This window comes from Barbus barbus, assembly GCF_936440315.1.
Source record: "Barbus barbus genome assembly, chromosome: 40".
NCBI classification, from domain to species: Eukaryota; Metazoa; Chordata; class Actinopteri; order Cypriniformes; family Cyprinidae; genus Barbus; species Barbus barbus.
The window spans coordinates 20,105,352-20,128,870 of NC_136718.1; the positions used below are offsets into that span (position 1 = coordinate 20,105,352).

Sequence of the window (23,519 nt, forward strand, 5' to 3'; positions counted from 1 at the left end):
GTTGGCCATTAATGGAAGACGTCGCCCAATTACTGTAATTGTCTGGTCTTAATGAAGATTGGTGGTTTGTTTTGAAAAAAAGTGTAGTTTTTTGTTTATTTGTTTGTTTGAGAAAGCTTTCATTCACTTTTGGATTGCATTTGTGCTGTATGAATTTTGATTCATATTTTCTCATTCTCTTCTTTCCTTTTTCTCTTTTAGGACCGAATCTGTTGCTGAGAAGATGCTTACAAACTGGTTCACTTTTCTTCTGTACAAGTTCTTAAAAGTAAGCGTGTACAGTAATTGTTACTGAGAAGACAGCATTGTGTACAGCATTGATAAGAAATGTTGGTTACACTTTATTTTAAAGTGTCCTTGTTACAGTATAGATATACATTTAATTACTGGGTAATATTAACTAACTACATTTACTTAGTCTATGGTTAGGGTTTGGTTTAGGGTTACATGCATTTAATAATGCATACTTAAGTTTTATTATAATAGTAAGTAAATGTAACATGGGTAACAATGATACCTTAAAATAAACCGTTACCAACATGTTTCTTGAACAGCAAATCAGCATATTAGAATAATTTCTGAAGGATTGTGTGGCACTGAAGACTGGAGCAATGTCTGCTGTTTCTCATTCTCATTCACAAACAATTGACTCTTATGAGCCAGTTCTTGTGATGAGCACCCCCCCCCCCCCCCCCCTCACACACACACAGTTTTGAATCAGTTTGTTTTAAATGAGTTTTACTAATCACTCCGAATCCAAATTTGTGTTTTTAAGGTATATTTCATCCATAAAAGGAAGTTCTGTCATTATTTACTCACATCTGTATGACTTTCTTCTGTGAAGCACAAAATATGATACTGTCTAAGCTAATGGTATTGTTTTAGACCCCATTTAGTTACATTTTATGGACAAAAACATTTGAAGCTTTCAAAATATCATCTTTTGTGTTGTGCAGAAAGAAAACATTCATGTTTGAAACAACATTGGGGTGAGTAAATGATAACTGAATTTTTTATTTTTGTGTAATTACTCACTCCTGAAAAACAAAAATGCACCCAGTCACATACAAGAGCACAACATTTAACTTGCCATTATTCTACAAGAATGGAGACCAGAGGGCCTTTCCACAACTAGGTCCAAAATGATGTGACACATAATGAGACCAAAGCTGTCTTTCAGTGATCGGGCAGGTCAGAGGCCATCCCCACAGGCACCTCTGCATCCTAGCCTCCATCAGCTCTTAGCTCTGTCTCCTTTTATATACTCCTATCCCCCCCCCCACCCTCCTGCTTCACTCCATGACGCCACTCACAGAGCGTGATTGAGCTGCAGGAAGTCGGTCCTCCCCTGTCTGTCTCTCTCTCACTCTCGCATTAGCAGCTCTCTAGTTTTATTAGTTCAGTCATGCAGGGCTCAGCATGCAATGGAAGAATTTTAATCAACAGGAAAGGGGAGTCCAGAATGCTTTCACTTCATAGAGATTAATTTAACGATGACACAAATTGAACGTGCTTTTGCATTATTCGAGAACATCAGATGTATTTGCTTGTACAGGAGTAGTTCATACAAAAAATGAAAATTGTCATTATTTATTCACATTACTAATAAAATATATATATGAAGTCTTTTGTACTCATTAAGTTGCATGTATGTTCTCAAAAATACAGTAAAAACACTAATATTGCGACATAGTATTACAGTTTAAAATAATTGTTTTCTTTTATTATATATTCTAAAATGTAATTTATTCCTGTGATGCAAGCTGAATTTTCAACATCATTAATCCAGTCTTTAGTTTCACACAATCCTGCGCAAATCATTCTAATATGCTGATTTACTGCTCATGAAAAATTTCTTATTGTTATCCATGCTGCAAACAGTTGTGCTGTATTATATTTACTATATATTGATAAAATAAATGCAGCTTTGGTGAGCAAATTGGGGACACTTCATTTCTAGCGATTATCGTCAATTTGATTTCACAGATACCATTTAAACTAAACTGAGCTAGACAATGACATCTCTGAATACAATAATGAAATGCCTTAACTGAAAATTGAGAGTATAATCTTATTATTATACATTACTGACACTCTATCCTCCAGTTTGATACTGTTAAGTGCTTTGACACAATCTGTATTGTTAAAAGCGCTATATACTGTATATAAAGGTGACTTGACTTAACATAAGAGACTTCATTAAAAACATTCAAAAAGTTATAATATTTCCCAACTTTTATATATGAAGCATGGCTAAAATTATACAATTATGGTGCTTTTTGTCATTTATCATTGGAGAAGCAATAATATTTTGCTTAATACCTTTTATGAACTATGGAATTTACACAATTTTGTATTTTTGGATGAACTCATCCTTTCAGACCAAATAAGCCAATTGCGATTTGCTCATTTGAAGTCCGTTTCAAGCTTTGACTGTTTACAGGCCTTGTTTGGCTCCTCTGCTAGCTGACAAAAGTTCAAAAGCAGACAGTTTGAGATCGCTAATTAGCATTAGGAAAAGCGGCGCTGTTTTAGACGGATGGGATTGTGGCGTGAGTTAGTGGAACTGACAAGCTGTTGTCACCAACACACAGCTTGTAATATCACATATGAAGACACGGCTCAGACAACACAGTTGAAGCAAACTGACACGAATCAAATCTTTCTCACAAAGTGTGTTTTATTATCAACATTCTGGCCACAGTGGTGCTTTTGAACAAGGTCTGCTCAAGGCTGTGGTGTGGAATAATTGATCTGCTAGCTCTATATTTCAATAGGATATTTTCCTGCTACTGTTCATTAGCCCTATGGGTGGGTGAGGTCTGGCTATGTGGTCTGTACTCTCTCGCTCTCTTTCTGTCTCTTTCTTTAATGAAGCTGAAGCGTGGGATGAGGTCTGGTCTCTCGGCCACATGTGCTGCAGTGGGGGTCTCTAAGAGTGATGTATTCGTACTCCCTCTCGTTAGCAGCTGTCGGCTTAATTAGCGCAGATGCTAACGAGACGTTAACAGCATATGGTGGGAGGGTGGGTGGAGTAAAACAGGATGAAGTGATGGAGGAAACCAGAGGAAACAGTTTTGTGTGGGTATGTGTAAGGCGGAGGGAGACGGTGGGTTTCCTCGTTTCACCGTGCCCATCATAATCACTGCGGTCGGGGGTCGGTTGAGGAGGGTACATGCCTGATGTATCTCGCATGTTACAGCTCGCTGCAATTTTTTTGGGCTTACAAGTTTCCTGCATTGAACCTGACCAATCTTCTGAAATTATCTCAGATTTTGACTTGAAAATTTGAAGCTACAATGAATAAGATTGCTAATTGCTAGTTTCTGTCTCAGAAACTCATTACAATTCATTGTAGCTTCAGATTGTAGCTTCAGATCCTTTGTAGCTTTTGCTTCAGAAACTAGCGATTATCTAGTTTATTCACTGTAGCTTCAGATTTTGTGTGTAAATGTGTAATTCACACAATATTTGCTATGTCTGAATCAACAATGATGAATAAACTTGCTAATCACTAGTTTCTGAGGCAGAAACTAGCGATTAGAAAGCTTTTTCACATAGCACCACACAAAATCTCAAGCTACAATGGATAAGAATGCTAATTGCTAGTTTCTGTCTCAGAAACTCATTACAAATCATTGGTGCTTCAGATTGTAGCTTCAGATCATAGCTTCAGATCCATTGTAGCTTCTGCATCGGACTAGCGATTTTGACTTGAAAATTTGAAGCTACAATGAATAAGCTTGCTAATTGCTAGTTTCTGTCTCAGAAACTCATTACAATTCATTGTAGCTTCAGATCCTTTGTAGCTTTTGCTTCAGAAACTAGCGATTAGCAAGTTTATTCACTGTAGCTTCAGATTTTGTTAATGTGTAATTCACACAATATTTGCCATGTCTGAATCTACAATGAATAAGATTGCTAATTGCTAATTTCTGTCACAAACTAATTACAATTCATTAAAGCTTCAGATCCATTGTAGCTTCTGCCTCAGAAACTAGTGTTTAACGAGTCTATTCATTGTTGCTTCAGATTTTGTGTTAATTCACACAATATTTGCCATGTCTGAATCTACAATGATGAATAAGTTTGCTAATCACTAGTTTGAGGTAAAAACTAACGATTAGCATGCTTATTTTCATACCGCACAAAATCTGAGGCTACAAATAAGACTGTTTATTGTTAGTTTCTGTCTCAGTACAGTTCCTCAGATTATTTAATAAACTAGCGATTATCGAGTCTATTCATTGTAGCTTCAGATTTTGTGTGTTAATGTGTAATTCATATACAATGACGAGTACGTTTGCTAATCAGTAGTATGAGGTAAAAACTAGCGATTATAGTTTGTCATACCTCACAAAATCTGAGGCTTATTCACATACCATACAAAATCTGAAGACTGTTAATTGCTAGTTTCTGTTTTAGTAAGTCATTGTTGCTCAGAAACTAGGGCTAAACAAACTTATTCATTGATTTTATTATTCAAAGTTTTATTATTTTATTTAAGCTTTATTTAGTTTTAGTTTTAACTTTACATGTCAGTCAGACCAGTGCTCTCTGAGTGGATGCTAATTGTCCAGAGTTATGAACCATAAACCAGACTACATAAGGCTAGTTAACTGCTAATGGACGCCTAATCAACCAGAAACATAAATATAAAGAACTAAGAAACTGAAAAGCAGAAAGTTGTTTGTTAGTCAGTCAGTCAAGATGTTAATGCTAATGCAGAAAACAGCCTATCAGTCCACACCCTAGCAATCTCTTTCTCTCTTCACACCTTTCCGTTTGTTTCACAAAGGGGTTTAAGTGCTTCCTCCCAATCGTTAACCTCCATCTATCGCTCTCTCTCTCCCCTGCGTTTAAACTGTTTGTCTTTTTCGAGAGGGGCTTTTTGAGGGTGTGAGAGGCTAATGGTTGTATTGATTGGCAAGTCCTTGTGATTATTTGAAAGCGGTGCACCATTATAGCTGCTTGTTTTTCACATCTGAAGTGACAGTTTATCAGTAATCAAGTTTTGCTCAATATACATACCTGAAATGCATTTTATGTCCGTGTAAGGAAAGGAGGGCTATTGATTGCGTCATCTTTTTGCTTTGGCTTCCACTTTTTATGAGGTGAAAAAGTCACAGTGCATGTATTTATGACATTGTGGAGTCCTAACACACTGTTGTTGTTTCTGACACTCTTTCTCTCCACAGGAGTGTGCAGGTGAGCCTCTCTTCATGCTGTACTGTGCTATGAAACAGCAGATGGAAAAAGGCCCTATAGACGCCATCACCGGAGAGGCCCGATACTCCCTCAGTGAGGACAAACTCATCCGACAACAGATTGACTACAAGACGCTGGTCAGTGCAAGTGCACAACATTAGCGAACTCATCTGATGTTTCTTCATGTCTCTCCATATTTGAATTAAAATAAAACCCAAAAGATTAAACCCAAATTTACCTGGTGGTCTCGGGTATAATTCATGTGCACAATTCATGCACATTATTATACAAGAAAAAAAAGTCGGCTTGAAGTCATGTCAAAGTGTCATGCTGTTAGCTTAGCAACATGCTAACACTAAACCCTGTTGAAATTAATTGAGTCAATTCTCTGTGCACTTCATGTAAAGAGTGTTATTCATACTCCCTGCTGATGGATTTCTCAAATGTAGGGCATTTCAAATCAGTCACTTATGAGCTTTTTAAGAAGGCAACTGCCTACTCCCTTACGAAACACACATTATATGGGAACATACTGGAAAATATAATGTGATATATTACAGTTCTATATATGGGAAACTAGTGCTATATACTGCATTGATATATTGATACATATAAAAAAATCTATAGCAAACAACACAAACTGCACCACATTGTTACATGTAATAGATTTATTAAAACACTCAATTTCTCTTTCATGTGGGTTTTCACATACAGTATTCATAAACATATCTAACTTTATTATTTGTATAGTTAAATATAGTTAAATGTTACATTACATTCCCAAATTAGGACAAATTTATTACTTTATAACATTTATAACTTAATGGATTGATTGCTATAATAATCATAGGTATATGTTGCTAATAAGCAACTAGTTAAGAGACCTTAAAATAAAGTGTTACCATAATTTCTTATGTATTATTCAATATATTGTAATGTATTAACACAATATTAATCAATGTATTTTCACTATACATTAAATAATTTAATATATTAATTATTACTCTATAAAGAAATGTTTTCTTTGAGAGGGGTAGGCATCTCAATGATGTTTTCAACTTTATTTTACAGTGCAGAGTGCTTTAGCTGTTCAAAACAGATGCTAATAATAAATTGCTCAGACCAGGGGCGGACTGGGGCTAAAAAGTGGCCCTGGACTTTTTGGCACAGAGCAGCCCACCAAACCCGGTCCGCAACACACTATAAATGAGTGGCATATTCTTGACATTATAATTTGTCTTTTCTGGTGTATATGGCCAATAGTAAATAATTGTAAAGAATTTTTATGAGGGACAGTTTAATATCACTAAAGTTAAATACCAATATTATCAGTCCATATGACAAAATGCTCTGGTATCGTCTAGAAGACTTGAATAGTGCAGAATGGGACTGTTATGGTGCCTTCCTATTGGTCATACACAGTATTTGTCCTTTTGCTGGAGCTTGACGTCTATCATTTTAAGGAATAGTGTTCCAATTGTGGAAAAGAGTATACAAATTATTTTGATGATGAAAAATACAGTAAACAGTACTGTGAAATATAATGTTACAATTTAAAACATCTGTCTTCTATGCGCATATATAGTAAATTATAATTGATTGCTATGATCAAATCTGTATTTTCAGCATCATTACTCCAGTCTTCAGTGTCACATGATCTTCAGAAATCATTCTAATATACTGATTGCTGCTCAAGAAATATTTCTGATTATTATCAGTGTTGAAAACTGTTGTGCTGTTTCATATTTTTGTGGAAAATATGATACCATTCAGTCTTGGGTAAGATTAAAAAATATAAATTAATATTTTTCTTCAATGTTGCATTAAATCAAAGATTATAGAATACAAAAAGGGACTTTGATTAAATTGATTTAAGTGATAGTAAAGATATTTAAACTTATTACAAAGTAATTATATTTAAAATAAATGCCGTTCTTTAACTGTGAACCATTATACCAATAATAAAAGCATTATTAATAATTGATCACAAGTAATAACTGATAATTAAGCAGCAAATTGGGCAGCATTAGAATGATTTCTGAAGGGACACTGAGGACTGGAGTAATGATGCTGAAAATTCAGCTTTGATCACAAAAATAAATTACATTTTTAAAACATCCTAAATAGAAAACCACTATTTTAAGTGTAGCCTAATATTGCATAATGTATTTTTTATCAAATAAATTCAATCCTCTTTCAAATAAATAAATAAAAGTCTTAATTATTTCAAACTTTTAACCACCAGTGCGTTTATAAAATAGGCTAATGCACGTGAATTAATAAGCAAATTATATTTTTATTAGGCCTGGTTGGCAAATATTGATGAATTGTCGCGTCATGTTTAGCTGCTTACATCTTACCTCAGCTCGCATTCAAGTCGCTCGCAGCTCAGCGTCTGTGAACAGTAAATCCCGTCTTCTACACTTTGATTGGCTGTTTCAAACATTTTGACATTGACCAGCGCTTTTGAGCCGCTGCACTGAGCCGGAGCACGCTAAATTAATTAGAATTTTTGAATGAAGTGGGCCACGCGGCCCGGGCCATTCGTCTGGGCCGATGGAATGATATATGTACACTTACTACAGTCCATTTTTTATATATATATATATATATATATATATATATATATATATTACGCAAAGGGCCGGCCCACATTGTACTGAGGCCCACCGGGAAAACTCCCGGTGCTCCAGATGGCCAGTTCGCCACTGGCTCAGACTGATTTATCTCATCTTATTTTAGACACTTCATTGTGTGAACCCGGAGAACGAGAACGGCCCAGAGGTGACTGTGAAATGCCTGAACTGTGACACTATCACCCAGGTGAAGGAGAAGCTTCTGGATGCTGTGTATAAAGGAAGCCCATACTCCCAGAGACCCAAAGCAGGAGACATGGACCTGGGTAAGAACTCTTGAGAAAGACAAGGAAGGAATATGACAAAGGGCTTTTCACACTTGAAATTGTTAACGCAGGGTCATACATATAGATAATCCTGGGTTAACTTGTTTCATGTTGCACACTATTTATACTTTTCCCTGGATTTGTAATTAATGCTGGGCAGTTGGGTTCATACTCTACATTTGGAAACCCTGGGTTTATGTTCCTATTTGCATATTTATGAGGTCAATAAGACTGATTGGCAAATGACCCTTTTTAATAACTGCCTGTCTATCTCTGAAAATGTTTAATGTTAAAGTGGAGGTTTCTGTGGCAAAGCACATGAATATCGAATGAGGTGGTTTATGATTGGTTTTCTCTTGATAAATAATTTGCTGTAACATTTTGGCACCACACTGTATAATGTATACTTTTGCTTCTGCGATTTGTGAGGGTTTCATAACCTAGGGTTAAAAGAGGTGCTTAACCTCTTCTCAAAATTACACAAAAATATTGCATAACCCAGGGTAAAGAGTGGCCTTACCCGGGGTTAAAAAGACGATAACCCAGGGTTAAATAGTGTGAAAATCCCTGAAGAGATTTGTGGTTTGGATGAATGTGTGGCAGAGCACTTATGCTTCAAGATGGATACATCAATGAAATATTACATATGTCATTATTCAAGAAGTTTCATAGTTGATTGTCATTAAAATTACTGATCAATTATTCATTTTAATTACTGATTTTAATACCACAAAATGCATATGGAAGAGTCCAAATATTATCTCCACACAACCTACTTTTTTTCTTAGTATTTCATTCTAATATTGAATATTATTTATGTATATTTTATTAAATTTAGTATATATATATGCACACACACACTAAAATGTGCTGAAATTAATTGACAATTGGTATGCTTAATTAAATGATTAAACTAAATTATTAACATCCCAATTGCATGTTCTTGTAATCAGATGCTTCTGTTCAAAGCAGGTATTGTCAGCTGATACAAATGTTCAGCTTATCAGCAGCTTGATATAAATGGATGCTGAAGTCACCGTTGTGGGCACCAGGGAAATAGACACTGAACCATATCATCCACAGCAAGATCCCATTAGCTCGAGCAGTTCCCAACATGATTGTCATCTGGCTCAGACTGAGTGATGTTATCAGCTGCAGATCTCATCTGGCTTTGCGCTGCTCCTTGGCAGTTGTCTTTCAGAGCCTGTTTCGAAATAAGAAACTACGACTTCCTCCTGCAACAAACAAACAGCGAGGTTGTTTATTGGAACGGTTTGCTTGTAAGAGGCTTAGAATAGTCATTCCCATGACCTTGATCAGATCCGTCATTTAGATCTGACCCGAAATCTGACTTCCTGGTTATGTCGCTCACCTCAGTAACAGCAAGTGTATGTTTTCATATCTGTTCAGCTTGGAAAAGCGACTTCACTCTGCACTGGGAGATTCGGACAAGGTTATGCTCTAAATGAAGCCTTTCTAAAGAGGAAAGCTTCCCTCAAGTGGTCAGTCGTCCTTGCTCTGGGAGTGATGTGCGTGTCGTACACACATAGCTAGAGTTTGAGCACAGACTTGTCCCCAAAAGTGAGTTAAATTTGGCAAAACTTGCTTTGAGAGCCATTTGGGGGCATCCTCAATCGATTAAATTTTTTATTTATTTATTTTTTTTAAATCATGAAACATTATTCCGTTCTTACGGACACACCAAACTCATCTTGTTTTCTGTTTCAGAGTGGCGACAGGGGCGACTGGCGAGGATCATTCTGCAGGATGAGGATGTCACTACTAAGATTGATAATGACTGGAAACGCCTGAACACACTAGCACACTATCAGGTACAGTTACACCTGAGCTGTTACCATGAAAATAAACAGCCCTAATAAACAAAATAATGGTGTTATGTACAGAGATGGAATAAACTGTAAGGCCATGGAAATTTTATAAAATTATATGTATATATAGACTCTTTTACACAAAAGATGTCTTAAATATTCTTATATTTAAGTATTCTTACCTGATAATGGAAATGATTTCCAGTAATCTCTGTTGAATTATTTTGAAAAATGTACATTTATATTTATCATGAATGACTGTAAAATTCATGGTAACTCGCTGGTCAAATAAGGTAGGAACGCATTTAAAAGTTGTTTTATGGTCTTAACTACGAAACATTTGTAATCAAGTGGACATATTAGTCAAATATCAAATACTAACGGTGAAATGTTTGGACTAATTAAGATTTTGTAATATTTAATTTAAGATTTTGTAATAAGAAGTCCCTTATGCTCACCCAGGCTGCATTTATTCTCTCAAAATTCTGTAAAACCAGTAATATTGTTTTTATTTGAATTTTTTTATGTTTTTTCCTGTGACTGCAAAGCTGAATTTTAATCATTAATCCAGTCTTCCATATCACATGATTATTTAGAAATAATTCTAAAATGCTTATTCGGTGCTCAGTTATCAAAAGCATTTTAAAAACTCCCCAAACGTGGAGCTTAACCACTAGTGTAAATATTGAGCTTTGTCAAGTATTGTTGCAGAATATATCTATGATTTGCAGAGTACAGTTTGCTAATGTCTCTATGATTGAGTTTTTCTGAGTAATGTGCAGCGATGTTGTGTTTCTCACTGTTCTCAGGTAACAGATGGGTCTGTTATCGCCCTGGTGCCAAAGCAAAACTCTGCGTACAACATCTCAAACTCATCCACCTTCACCAAGTCCCTCAGCAGATATGGTACGAACTCTGCCTCAAAGCCTGGTTTTGATTTTCTCCTCAGAACTTCCAAGTTTCGTCAGAGACTTTCATCAGAAGAGCGAGATCACATTTGCCTTATTCAACCGAAAGATTTGTATGTATTGCACCCAGAGCTCACTGGCCTCTATTTTTCCCCTGAAAACGAGAACTCGCGCTAGTATTGTGTCCTCCTGTCTCGATTTCAAAAAGCTGGCAGACTTGATGTTTTTCGCTGTTCTTTGTGATGATTTTTGTTTTGTTTTCGGAGCACTTTGGCTGTTTGTGCGAATAAGAGGTGATGATAGCACAGAACTGAAGGTGTTTTGTTCCTCGACCCAAAAAAAGGGAAAGGGGATCAGAGAGAAAAAGCTGTTTAATGTTGTCTGTCCTCCTCAGAAGCGAGTATCCGTGATTGCCGCAGAATTACATGCACTCAAGCCATGGCTCTCTCATGGCAGACGTCCATTATAGTTCCCTTTGAGAGGGGGCTTCGTGTCTGGGATAATTCTCTGAGTGCTCAAACACTGGACACACATTCGTATTGTTGTTTAAGTCGTGTTTCGCTTGTTGCCATAGAAACGGCAGCGGTTAGCAGTCACTGTGGTGTCGGAGTGTTGTCGGTGCAGATCGTGGTCATTACATGATCTGGCTCTTACGTTTTTTATTTGATTTCCTGGATATGTAAGCTCCAGAAAATACCTTTGAACATTGTTCCAAATCCCTTCACACCCCAGCACAGGAAGTGAATTCATATCTTCAATACCCTAAGGAACGTTCCTCCCCAGCCTCCAGAATGGACATAGCGATAAGAGCACCGGACAGATATGCATCTCCCTCGGCCTCCGTAATGAAGTTTGACACTCGTACCATTAATAATGAACGATGCATTCACGGGCCATGGGAGAGAACAGAGGAAGTCTTATTTCAGACTGCTCACAGGGTATTTTTATATATTCGTGTCATACTTTATTATCCTGAGCTGAACATTATATGCGATTTGTGTCACATTGAGAAACGAGATACAAACACTTGCGTGTTGCTAGCGCCAGGCAGGCACGAATGGCCTGTTTGGCCAGAAACATACTCATAAAAATATAAAAATGCAACTGCAAGTACACAAAGGCAAACGTTTTGCCAGCGATCATCCAATATGGGGTTTTCTATAGCTGATATCAATATTTAGAAAGCAGGGTATTGACATAATGCTGATATAAACAGAAGCAAATAAAATAAAATACCAGTTTGTTCAAAAGTTTGGGGGTTGTTAGTTGTTGTGATTGTTGTTGTTTTTTTAATCAAAAATACAGTATTTATTTGATACAGTAAAACAGTAATATTGTGAAATATTATTGTAATTTAAAAGAACGGTTGTCTATTTTAGTATATTTTGAAATTTAATTTATTCCTGTGGTGATGAAGCTGATTTTTAGCCACCATTAAGGTCATTGCACACTGAGTCCGAAATTTTCTCATGTTAAAAAATAAATACAACCTCGCGTAGTCAATCATGTTTACACACTGCCTCTGAAACTTTCGTCCGTCATAAAAAATTTGGATCGTGTTCGATTTTTCTGCGTTTTCGCATCCGTAGCATGCATTTTGATAGGAAAGGATGAGGAATACGAAAAAACAGAAAAACGCATGCATAAATTTCAGACTCTGTGTGCAATGACCTTTACTGTAGTCTACAGTGATCCTTCAGAAATTATTTTAATATGCTGATTTGATGCTTAAAAAGATGCTGAAAACAATGTTTTGATTAGATTTTTACTTTTTGTTGTTTTGTTTTGTTTTGTAGGAAACCATAATAAATTCTTTAAAGATTCTTTGATCTAAATTTTAAAAGGACAACATTTACTTTAACCGAAAATATTCTTTAGTAACATTATAAATGTCTTTATTTATACATTTATAAATCAATTTAATGCAATCTAGATATTTTTCAGAAAAGCTAACTTCTCTTTGCACTTGTTCCATCTGTGGTTTATGTGAACTAGAAACTTGACCGTAGAAGACAGTTTATGCTAATGCCCATCGTTGCAGCAACACTGTGAAGGCAACACACACTCGTATTGCATTATGAATTGCTTTCTGACACATTTCGGTGCCTGAACGTCTGCGTTGACGTACTTGCACAGAGTAAGTTTCAGCCATTAATGTTTATCTCTGCTATCTTGTGGTCTCTGTGCAGCTTAAAAATGCTCATTCCCTGGTTTATTTATTACTATATTTATTATTTATTTGCTTTTTTACTATTATGTTTTTCTAAGCCTTGACTTTTTTTATGCGGTGTAATATAAAAGCGCTGCGAGGAGCCGAATTAAGCTTACAGTGGCTGTTTCTTTCAAGCACGCCGGCCTGCCAGTCTGTGACTGATTAACTAGACTCCAGACGCGGGACTCTATCTTTCACTCCCACTTGCCACTTAAGGATAGAATAAACCTGAGGGAGTTTTTGATGGATTCTGCAGATGCAGTATATTCATTGTAGTTTAGGGCATCCATAGGAAATGATCCTTACCCAGAATGCCTTATCCTCAGACAGATTACTGTGCTTAACCATCCATTAGCCAGAGCTCAGCTCCTCTCTACTCTCATCTTTGATGTGTAACTCCTGGGTATTTAGCAGCCGACTGCTCATCAGATAGAAGAGACCGCCGGACCTGATTTACAACCGCCGATGTGACTATTTTATGCTGTTTAGGTTTTCGCTTTATATTATATTTATGAAGATGGGTGGGTTCAATATTACCAGAGAGTTCTAAACCATCCAGATAGCGCAGATTATGATGAAATAAAAGCAATAAGCCTTGAGAGGCCATGCATTACAGTGATTTTAATGCAGTACGAGTACCCAACACACCCTTGACTAAGGTAAAATTGCTGTAACGCATGGCCTTTCAAGCCACATTGCTTTTATAAAATGGCAGCAGTATAAGGAACATGTTAAAAGACATACATTTTTACTAGACAGTTTGTTGAAATTTTACATTAATCAGAATGAACAATTCTTTTGGCAGGTATCATTGTTTCTCATCCTAGCAAATGTAAAAATAGTGCTATCGTGTTATAAAATGCTAGAAATCTTTTGATGATTGACTTTGTCTTTCTCTTTAGAGAGCATGTTGAGGACGGCCAGCAGCCCAGACAGTCTGCGGTCCAGGACGCCCATGATCACACCCGATCTAGAGAGCGGTACCAAACTCTGGCACCTCGTCAAAAACCACGACCATGCAGACCAGCGTGAGGGCGATCGCGGGAGCAAGATGGTGTCAGAGATCTACCTGACACGACTGCTGGCCACCAAGGTGAGCTTGCATGAAGTTTTCTGGCAGGGTTCCTCTGGTAAAATTAGCATTCCAGGGGATAAATATCTTTATTAGTAAAACATGCGGACATGAAAAACAACCCGCAGCAACAGTGTTAAAGTAGCGGACTTGGCAACACTGCTCTTAATCCTGCTAATAAGATGTGTTTTAGTCGATTGGATCACGAGGGAGTAGATGGGGGATGCACATTCCAGTTAACATCTGGTGTCTCTCTTGTCCACTTTCGACCACTTTCCTGACATACACCTAAGGTCAGGTATATGTATGTGCTTTTTCTGATCTTTTGATCCAATATTGTGAAAAAAGCTTACACAATTTACATATTGAACACAAAAAGAGGCAACAGAAAACAAAATTTAGAACAGCTGCTTTCATTTCTGCTCTGAAAGCCACAAAAATACCCAGAACACTGTGGGTTTGTGTTAGAATCAGGAGTGGTAAGAGAACACTTTGCTTTTTACATTTTTTTTTGCCTTCAAACCAAACTTCCCATTTCAGACGGCAAGGTTTAAATCCTGTCTTGCTAGCACGCTGGCCAAGCTCAAAACTTTTCGAACCATGTTTACACGTGTAAAGAGGCATCTTAATACCAGGTTTAAACAAGGCCTAAGAAATGATATGAATTTTCACTTTGTCAATCTTTAAGTTTTGAGGATGATAAAAACAGTGCAACATTGTGCTTTTATCCTAACCAAATGCAATAAACATCAAATATGTTCTGACTGGCTGTAATTGTCACAGATTCAAATTCAGTGTTGACAGAGAAACCGCTTGAATCTTGCTGCATCACTTCTGGTTGGGACACAATATAATATTCCTGCTATCTCATTTCTACTCTTCTATCTTCCTCCCCATTCTTGGTTCTGTAGCTTATTGCTTTGCCTCCTAATTGTTAGGCTAGGAAAAAAATGAAATCAGAATATGTTTACAAGCCTCTCGGGTGGTCAATTTTGATACATAATAAAAAATGATAGATAAATGTAATGCTGGAGCGGAAGAGAACAGCAGGAGACAGGTAATTTGTTGTGGATCGAGTGCTTCATGGTGCGTGGTGACAGAGCGCGGAATGAATGCTGGGAAACCTCGCGGACTGTGTCTGTCTGTCTCGTACATACACACACACACACACCAGCACACCTAATCAACACACTCCACATTATCTGAGAGCCACTGCTGTTCTCCCGCTCTCAGACATGATGAATAAACCAACATCATCTGTTCGGCTGCTTGAGGCTGTTTAGCGATTTGAGGCCTTTAGTAAGTTTTTGCAAGTAGCGATTTTGTGCAAGTAGCCGTTGTGATCAATAGGAGAGGTTTACAGCTGAGAAAGTTCTAGTAGCTTCGAATCGTTACATTTTCAGCCTTTTTCTGTTAGTAAAGTTTCTGTAATACAGTGGTTGTCAGCTTATGGGGGGAAAAGATGCTAATTGTAATAATAAAATGCAACTTACCATAATATTGAGCATTAAATAAAATAAAAATTGAGCTTTTGAAACCGAAAGGACAAAATATCCCATGTTTTGTTGGCACTTTTCTGTTTATGTCATGCTAATATATAAACAATTCCAGTATTTAATGTTAAGGAGAATTTGTTTTCTGTACGGTTTTCTTCTTTCTTTACAGGGTACTTTACAGAAATTCGTTGATGATTTGTTTGAGACTATATTCAGCACAGCTCACCGTGGCAGTGCTCTCCCTCTCGCCATTAAATACATGTTTGACTTCCTGGATGAGCAGGCAGACAAACACCAAATCACAGATTCAGATGTTCGTCACACCTGGAAGAGCAACTGGTGAGGAGCTGTACCCCTTAAACATTTAATTCAAGATTAAATTACTGTTTTATGAAATCAATTGGATTTTGTTCTCATTATCTACCTGTTTCCTTCCCCTCGTCCTCAGTTTGCCATTGAGGTTCTGGGTGAACGTGATCAAAAACCCTCAGTTTGTGTTCGACATCCACAAGAACAGCATCACAGATGCATGTCTCTCCGTAGTGGCCCAAACCTTCATGGACTCCTGCTCCACATCTGAACACAAGCTCGGCAAAGATTCCCCTTCCAATAAGCTGCTCTATGCTAAAGATATTCCTAATTACAAGAACTGGGTAGAAAGGTAAGTGGACTAAGATCTTGCTTAGCAGAAAATATTAGTCGTTAATTATAACCTTCAAATCATCACACTCATCTGGTCCTGCTGTTATGCTGTCCTGCAGGTATTACTCAGACATCGCGCGCATGCCCGCCATCAGTGATCAGGACATGAGCGCTTATCTCGCGGAGCAGTCCAGACTCCACCTGAGCCAGTTTAACAGCATGAGCGCCCTCCATGAGATCTACTCCTACATCACAAAGTACAAAGACGAGGTAAGAAAAAGAAAAGCTGACTGTGTTCAGAATGGAATACTAGCTTACTGCACAGTACAGTATATGCATACTATTGTTTATATATGTTAAAGATGCTAAATACAGATAATACAATGCAATTTTAATGTGATATTGTGCATTAAATAAAAGTAATGTCAAAAATTAAATAAAAAAATTATCAAACTTTTAAAACAAAAGAGAAAACCTTAACCATATCTTTGTTGACGATATCAATAGTCAAACTCGACTATATATATCTTGGTAATTTTAGTATATTGTATGGTAATGGTAACAATAAACCATGTCAATATTTAGTAATAAGGACGATTTATTTTTTTAAATGTAGGTAATTCAACGTTTTGGTCTTTAGTAAGGTTGGGTATCAAGAACCGTGTATTCGAAAAGACACGTGAATTTCGATTCTGCTTAACGATTCCTGCGTTTGCATTTTAGTCTGATTTTAAACTATTTGAAGCGCAGGAAGGGAAAGATCTTGCGCACTGTTTACGTGCAGCGCACACATCTGAAAGCGCGAGCACAGAGAACAGCAGCTTTGACAGTGGTCCCTATGCGGGTTCCCGACCTGTGTCCGTTCTCCAACCTTTCCGTGCATTTCCACTACAATTCAAATGGTACCCAACCCTAGTCTTTAGGCAAATCCATTTGCTCTTTATATAATTACTATTGTTGTCAATAATATGCATAGTATGCAATAAGTAACAAACATTTCACACATGTTGTCACATGACCACATATTTGCATGTTTAACTCCACAAGTTGCATCTAGGTATTTTAGAGATAAATAAAAAAAATGCATAAAACTTAAATTAAACAATGAGTCAAGAAATAGGTGTTTGAACAATATTAGGGCGTGTTTACACCTGATCACTTCATGCTTTTTCTCTGAACGTATAGCTATCCGATCGTGAAAAGACCAGAGGTAGATTTAAATCTGATGGCTCAAACCACTTCAGGTGGTGAAACTGGACAAATGTAAATGCATCTCATTGTTGAAACCACATATGTACATTTTACTCCTCCCAAAATAAAAAATACACATGTGAGAGCATGTTATAGGCTATGTTATAGTCAGATATGACACTGTTAATGTAACACGCATCGCCGCGGATGAGTAGCTGATATCTCTTCAGCAAGCCGACGTGCAAACTGCCACAAATAAAACTGAAAGTACGACGCAGACGCTCAACACACAATCATCTTCATTAAGTAGTGAGACTAACCTATCTTTCCATTTCTGAGGCCACGCTCTCCCCTGTTGCGGTCTTTAATCATGAAATTAGCTGATGATGAATAAAATGCATTTTTGTTGCTTTCATTGACGTGAACTGTTAATTTCGCATATAGCGCGGGAATTAAAGATCGGATTTATATCAGTTTTGCCAAGACACATTTATGTGGCCAAGCATAAATGGAAGCACAAATCATATAGATATCCGTTCACAGAAAACACATGAAGTTACCAGGTGTAAACAAAATCAGTTAATATCACTTATAGTTCATTTTGGAAACAGAAGGTCAAGTTGAGCATGTTGCATCATGGGATACACTATTTCATAGAGTGTGCTCTGGTTGCACACTTAACAATTCAGCAAATAGGAAGTAGCTACTTCATGCATACAGAAAATTATCTTGCTATAAATAATGCATACTACTTTCTTTGAAAAATAGTGTGTAGTGTGCCATTCTGAAGATATTTCATAGAGGAAAAATGAAAAAAATATGGTGGCTACTCTGACTAGTACATCAGATTTCGACCGAAGCAGGCCAGGATAGTGTTTAAATGGCAAATTGTGAAATCTAACACTTTTAATACATGGCCACTCCGATACAGTATTATCCATGTAGCCCTTCACACGTAACGCCATCTGACAGCACACACGAGATCATGTGTCAAAAGCAGTGACTCATTCCAGCCAGGCTGGATAAATGGAGAGATAATGAGCCGCCGAAGGAGACCATTTAATTCTACCTTACACAGAAATGAGGGAATGTGTGTGTGTGTTTTAGTGAAAAGAAATAGACACAGTGGGTCTGCATAATTATTCCTACATTTGCAACTGTGTTTCTTCACCCATTAAGCAGATATAAAAAGGTGTCCATAGTTAGCACCTAGCCTTGTTTCTTTCTAAACGATTTCATTTCAGTCTTCCATTTCCTTACCTTCGGGAGAGTTTAGTCTAACACAACTCATCAAACATCATCTCGGCTCTCTATGAAACCGCTCTCCCTCTCTCTGTCTGACATTAATACACTGCAGCTGCTTGCGTTTTAAGCAGCCGTTTATGTTCATTAGTCTTTATTATCCACATGCGCACGTGTCCACATGAACACCCTCGCTGAACCTGCGTGAAAACAGGAGGGAAATTAGCAGTCCATTATCTGACACTGAGGGTGTTGGAGATTCTTGTCTTTGCCGTTTCCTTTACATTTACACACTTGCTTTTGGTTAAACCAAGCAGATGGGTGTTAGGATCACACGCTGTTTCGCAAAAACAAGTTCTGAGAGGCACATTTGCCTTTCTGTCAGCAGACAGACATATATAAAGGAAGCGATGAAGCCAAGTGGCTAAAGATCTTGATTCTTGACTGGTAACGAGAAGGTTGTAGATTGGAACCCCACCTTCTTTAAAATCAACATTATTACATTTAAATTCACTCTGCCTCTGAAACCACTTTTCTTTTCAGCTGACTTCATCAAGCCTTTCTATTTTTAGCCCCTCCCCCAGCAATTTTATCAGTTTATGGTGCTCATGCTGTCTTTAAGTTCTTCTAGAAGGTATACTTACTAATTCAGAAATCCTAACGGGTGTTGTAGTGACTTTGGTGTCATTTTCATATCTATTTGTATCTTTTTCTACATCCTGATCAACACAGGAAGCATAAAGAGCAAAAAGTGTGTAGTTAAGGCTTTGTGTTTTTTATCACTTTTATGCTGAGTATATACAGTCATTTATAATTTTGTCACGCAAGCCCGTTGCCTCATAAACCAACTAAATATCCACCTACTAAACCGTGAAAACACTCTAATCTGAGGTAATTTCCTCCTCTACAGATCCTGTCCGCACTACAGAAGGACGAGTTAGCTCGGCGACAGAGACTGCGCAGTAAACTGGAACAGGTTATCGACACCATGGCTCTGACAAGCTGAGGACCTCCTCCCCGTCTCTCCACCCACCTCAGCTGGCTCCCTCTGACCTCCTGACCCCGCCCCCGAGCCTCGCTCACAGTCATACACACACACGCACACATACACACACATATACACACACTAAGCTAACGGACTGCAAGGACAGAAGCAGTACACTGGAGACCCCTCAGCCCAGGGTGGAAATCCTTTCATCACTTCCTTTGAACTCAACACGCACCAGAATGTCTGCCCGGACGCCACGTCCAACCAATAGGACTTCGTTTATTTGGATTTTTATAATTTTGGAGTGTGTGTTGAGCCATGCTTGTGTGCTTTTACTCACCAAGAATGTCTTGTATTATGAGCCAGAAGACCTTAAAGCCCATGAAGGATAAAATCGGTGCCCCCCCTCCCCCCACAAGCAGAATTTTGTTTTAGCGCTTACTTTAAAGTCTTTTTTTTTTTTTTCTTTTACTCTTTGGGTTGATCAAACAACTCGCTCACTCCAGTCTCCTGCCACTTGTGTTACTGCTGAATTTGCACAATTTACAGGAACTACAACAAATGAAAATGATATAAATATATATATAAATGTGTATAGATCTATAAATACAACTGCATTTTTATACAAAAAGAGTGAAAAGATGCGTACAAAGTTTTCCATTTTAACATAGCAAAGAATAAGATGAATTTGATATGTGAAACAAAGACTGAACTATGAAAAAAAAAAATCGAAAAAAATGTCCTGTGCCATGTTTTATTTGAATGTTGTTTAGTGCAAAAAACGATTTTCTTTAGATAAAATGTGCTATGATTTAAATGTTGACTACCCTAGTGACTGAAGAGCTGAGAGTGAAAAAAATGTGCAAAAAAGAACAAACTCAGACAAATGTGTTCCCATGTGGTACCTAGTGTTTTTTGGGGAAATCGTCCTCACGAAAAACAAAAGGTTCATTGTTTAGTTGGTGGATGAATCTGTGTATTTAGTTTTTGTACACTTTTTTCAACCTTTATTGCTATTATGGTTTTAGTCTGAAAGCCACTTGAGGACATATTCTTTGCTATTCTGTGTGAAAACTCGATCGATAATTAATAATTGGCCGTTTTCATTTTGTGTTCCTTTCTCATATTCAGACGTCAGCACTCTAAGCCTCGGTCATTTTTGCACAAATCAGTCTCGAATGAAGGAAAACTTGAGATTGAAGAACTGACGAATGTGTTCCGTTACTGATGATGTCACAATGTGGCATTCGGAGAAGGTTCAGTGACATCACGGTAAATGTAGCAAATGTTAATTCCATGCAGTTCCACTTCTCTTTGTTAAAAGCTTAAAAATCAAACTGTTGCACACAGAACGTGTTTTTAAGCTGAATAATTGTATGTGAATGCTACCCATTCACGAAAACTGATAGTTAAGCTAAGTTGATTTGAATTAATCTCAGAAAGGCGGTAACTATTGTCACGTTCTTAAACGCCCATCATGTCAGCAGTAGATACTTTTTTTGGAAGTAGAATCTTTTTATGGAGTATTTGTATTTATTTTATTTTCTGGTGTTCAATTTTGAGCTCATAAGCTACATGGTTTCCTTATGACATTTTTATTGGATGTTTTTGCGCTTTTTCTCGAATTTCAACAAACTCGTTTCCATCAAGATTGGTGATTTGCAGTGTTACAAATACAAATGTGAAGCGATTCTCAAACTGTTTCAGGGGTATCAAGCGGATGAAGTCGAGCTCTGCTTTACTTTTTTTCACCATCTTGGTTGTTTAGGAGTTTCTCTTTATCTTCTCTCTTGCGAGCGTCGGTAACTCTGTGAGGATGTGTATTGCAGTGACTCGCTTTCATGTGCTGCAGCAGTTCTCTAAAAATCAGTCGTGTTCAAACAAGAGAAAGCCTCTCCTGCTTTGGCTTTCCACTGAGATTAAAGCAGAAGTAGTACTTTCTGAGATGCGATAGTAACGTCTTTGAAAGATTTAGGTCAGAAACCCAATGAGAGAAACCGAACGTTTGACAGGATCTCGCTCACGTTACCTCCACCATACATCAGGGTTTGTTCCAGGTGGGAAAGTAATAATGAATCACTCTTTACACATTTATTTATTTTGGGATTACGGTTTACGTTATTGACTTCATGCCATTGGGATTTCTCCTAATCAACCCGGAGCAGGCCTCCACAACTCTCTTCAACGTATCTTCCACGGTAAAGACAATCTCCTTGTAGACTCGAGATGTTCACCTGTTAGGAACTGCCTTCGTTTTCAGTCTTCGCACACGAATTCGAATTAGATCAATGTTGGAGTTGCTTGCTTTTTTGTGTTTAGCTCTCATAATCTCTTAGCGATCATTTCTGGCAATCTTAGAGCTACGTGGAAGGAATCGTTAATGAAGTAGATCGATAGATAGACTTCCTAAAATACAGGACACACAACTGTCGGATGTGTGTGTCTTCATTTTAAGAGTAGTAGGAAAGAGCTAGACGTTTAGCATTGCAGGTGACTTAGACCCTTCCGTCTGGCTTTCCTTACGTTAGTATGTTCAGTTCATTTTCAGTAATGAGTTTCTGCATGCTTCGACATTACAAAATGATTTGAGAATACAAGCATGCTGTTCTACTTTCATTCCAAAGGCTGATGATGTTCATTCCACATATCATAATGTACGGTCTAGCCATGTTTTGTTTGTTTTTTTTATCATTGTTTTCCAGATGGAAAAATCTCGATGTGCTTTGCTTTGTGCTACGTTAGCGGGACTTTGGTGATGGTGATTGTAAAGCAAATGGTTGCATTGTAATGTCTCAGGACATGTGTTTCACTTTGATGTCGTCTTTGCCTTTCTTTTCATGCGACTTATTTTTTATGACGAGTGCTATCTTTGATTTTGATGTTGAGTTGTGGAACTCTTCAGAGATATTCTAACATTTCAAAGACTTCGCTGTGTAAAGTATTAGAGTGATGCCTCTCATTTTACAACACTTGTTTTGAGAACTACTTTTGAGTACAGGAACAAGCAAACAAAAAAAGAAGTTGTAGTAAAGGGGAAAACAAGCCGAACATAAGGTGTTTCAGACTCACAGAGCTTTCATTTCGCACAGAGTGCCTTGTCAACTCCTCTCTCATTTTTCTCAACCTCCTCCGACCCTTCCATTTCCCACAATCCATCTCTATCCATACGCCTCTTTATCGCTGTCTGGCCACGCCCTCTTTCTTAGACTCCTCCTCAGTCCAAATGACCAATCCGGGTTTTGATTTCCGCTCATGTTGTTTCCAGATTGAAGAAAAAATCCTTTTTTGGAAGGATGAATTAACTTAAGTGTAGGAACAGAATGTGAGCATGTAGATTTCAAAGAAAACGAAAACTAAAGAATTTTACTACTTTATTAATTCTGATACCTTTTGAAGAGTTTCAGACTTGAATCAACTGTGACAAGTTGGCTGTTAAATGCTCATTGTGTAAATATTGTGCTCTTTCCTATTTTGCAAATTTATTATGTGTAAATAAACATGCATCAAGGAGAGATTAAACATTTTTCGCTAAAATTGCTCGTCTCCCTGGTCTTCTGATTTTCAGTTATTGTTTCACTACATCATGTATAGTAGATATGTTATCTGTCAAATTTAGTGTTTTTTTTTTGTTGTTTTTTTGTCAAATCTGATGGCACAAAAGGTCCAGTGTCAATTGTATAGCAATGCCACGAGGGTCACTTTTCAACCACGCAACTTTTTGTTGGTCAACATTTTTGAATTTGTGACCTTCTTGAACACAATACAAAATTCATGAGGAGAAATTTCTACAACTGGATTTCAAATTTGAAATTTCGTCTACCAAAAATAA

At 37.4% G+C, this 23,519-nt stretch overlaps 1 protein-coding gene across 1 annotated transcript in view; it reads left to right on the forward strand.

Moving 5' to 3' along the window:
• Window positions 1–23,214, forward strand: part of LOC306859965 (plexin-A1-like) — a 223,554-nt gene extending 200,340 nt beyond the window's left edge. Inside the window, exons 23-32 of the mRNA XM_079401423.1 lie at window positions 202–268; window positions 5,199–5,345; window positions 7,951–8,110; window positions 9,839–9,942; window positions 10,749–10,845; window positions 13,962–14,152; window positions 15,797–15,966; window positions 16,076–16,288; window positions 16,389–16,539; window positions 19,613–23,214. Coding sequence (XP_079257549.1) covers window positions 202–268; window positions 5,199–5,345; window positions 7,951–8,110; window positions 9,839–9,942; window positions 10,749–10,845; window positions 13,962–14,152; window positions 15,797–15,966; window positions 16,076–16,288; window positions 16,389–16,539; window positions 19,613–19,708 — 1,396 coding nt within the window. The 3' untranslated portion in view covers window positions 19,709–23,214. The remainder of the gene's footprint in view (window positions 1–201; window positions 269–5,198; window positions 5,346–7,950; window positions 8,111–9,838; window positions 9,943–10,748; window positions 10,846–13,961; window positions 14,153–15,796; window positions 15,967–16,075; window positions 16,289–16,388; window positions 16,540–19,612) is intronic.
• Window positions 23,215–23,519: the final 305 nt, after the last annotated feature.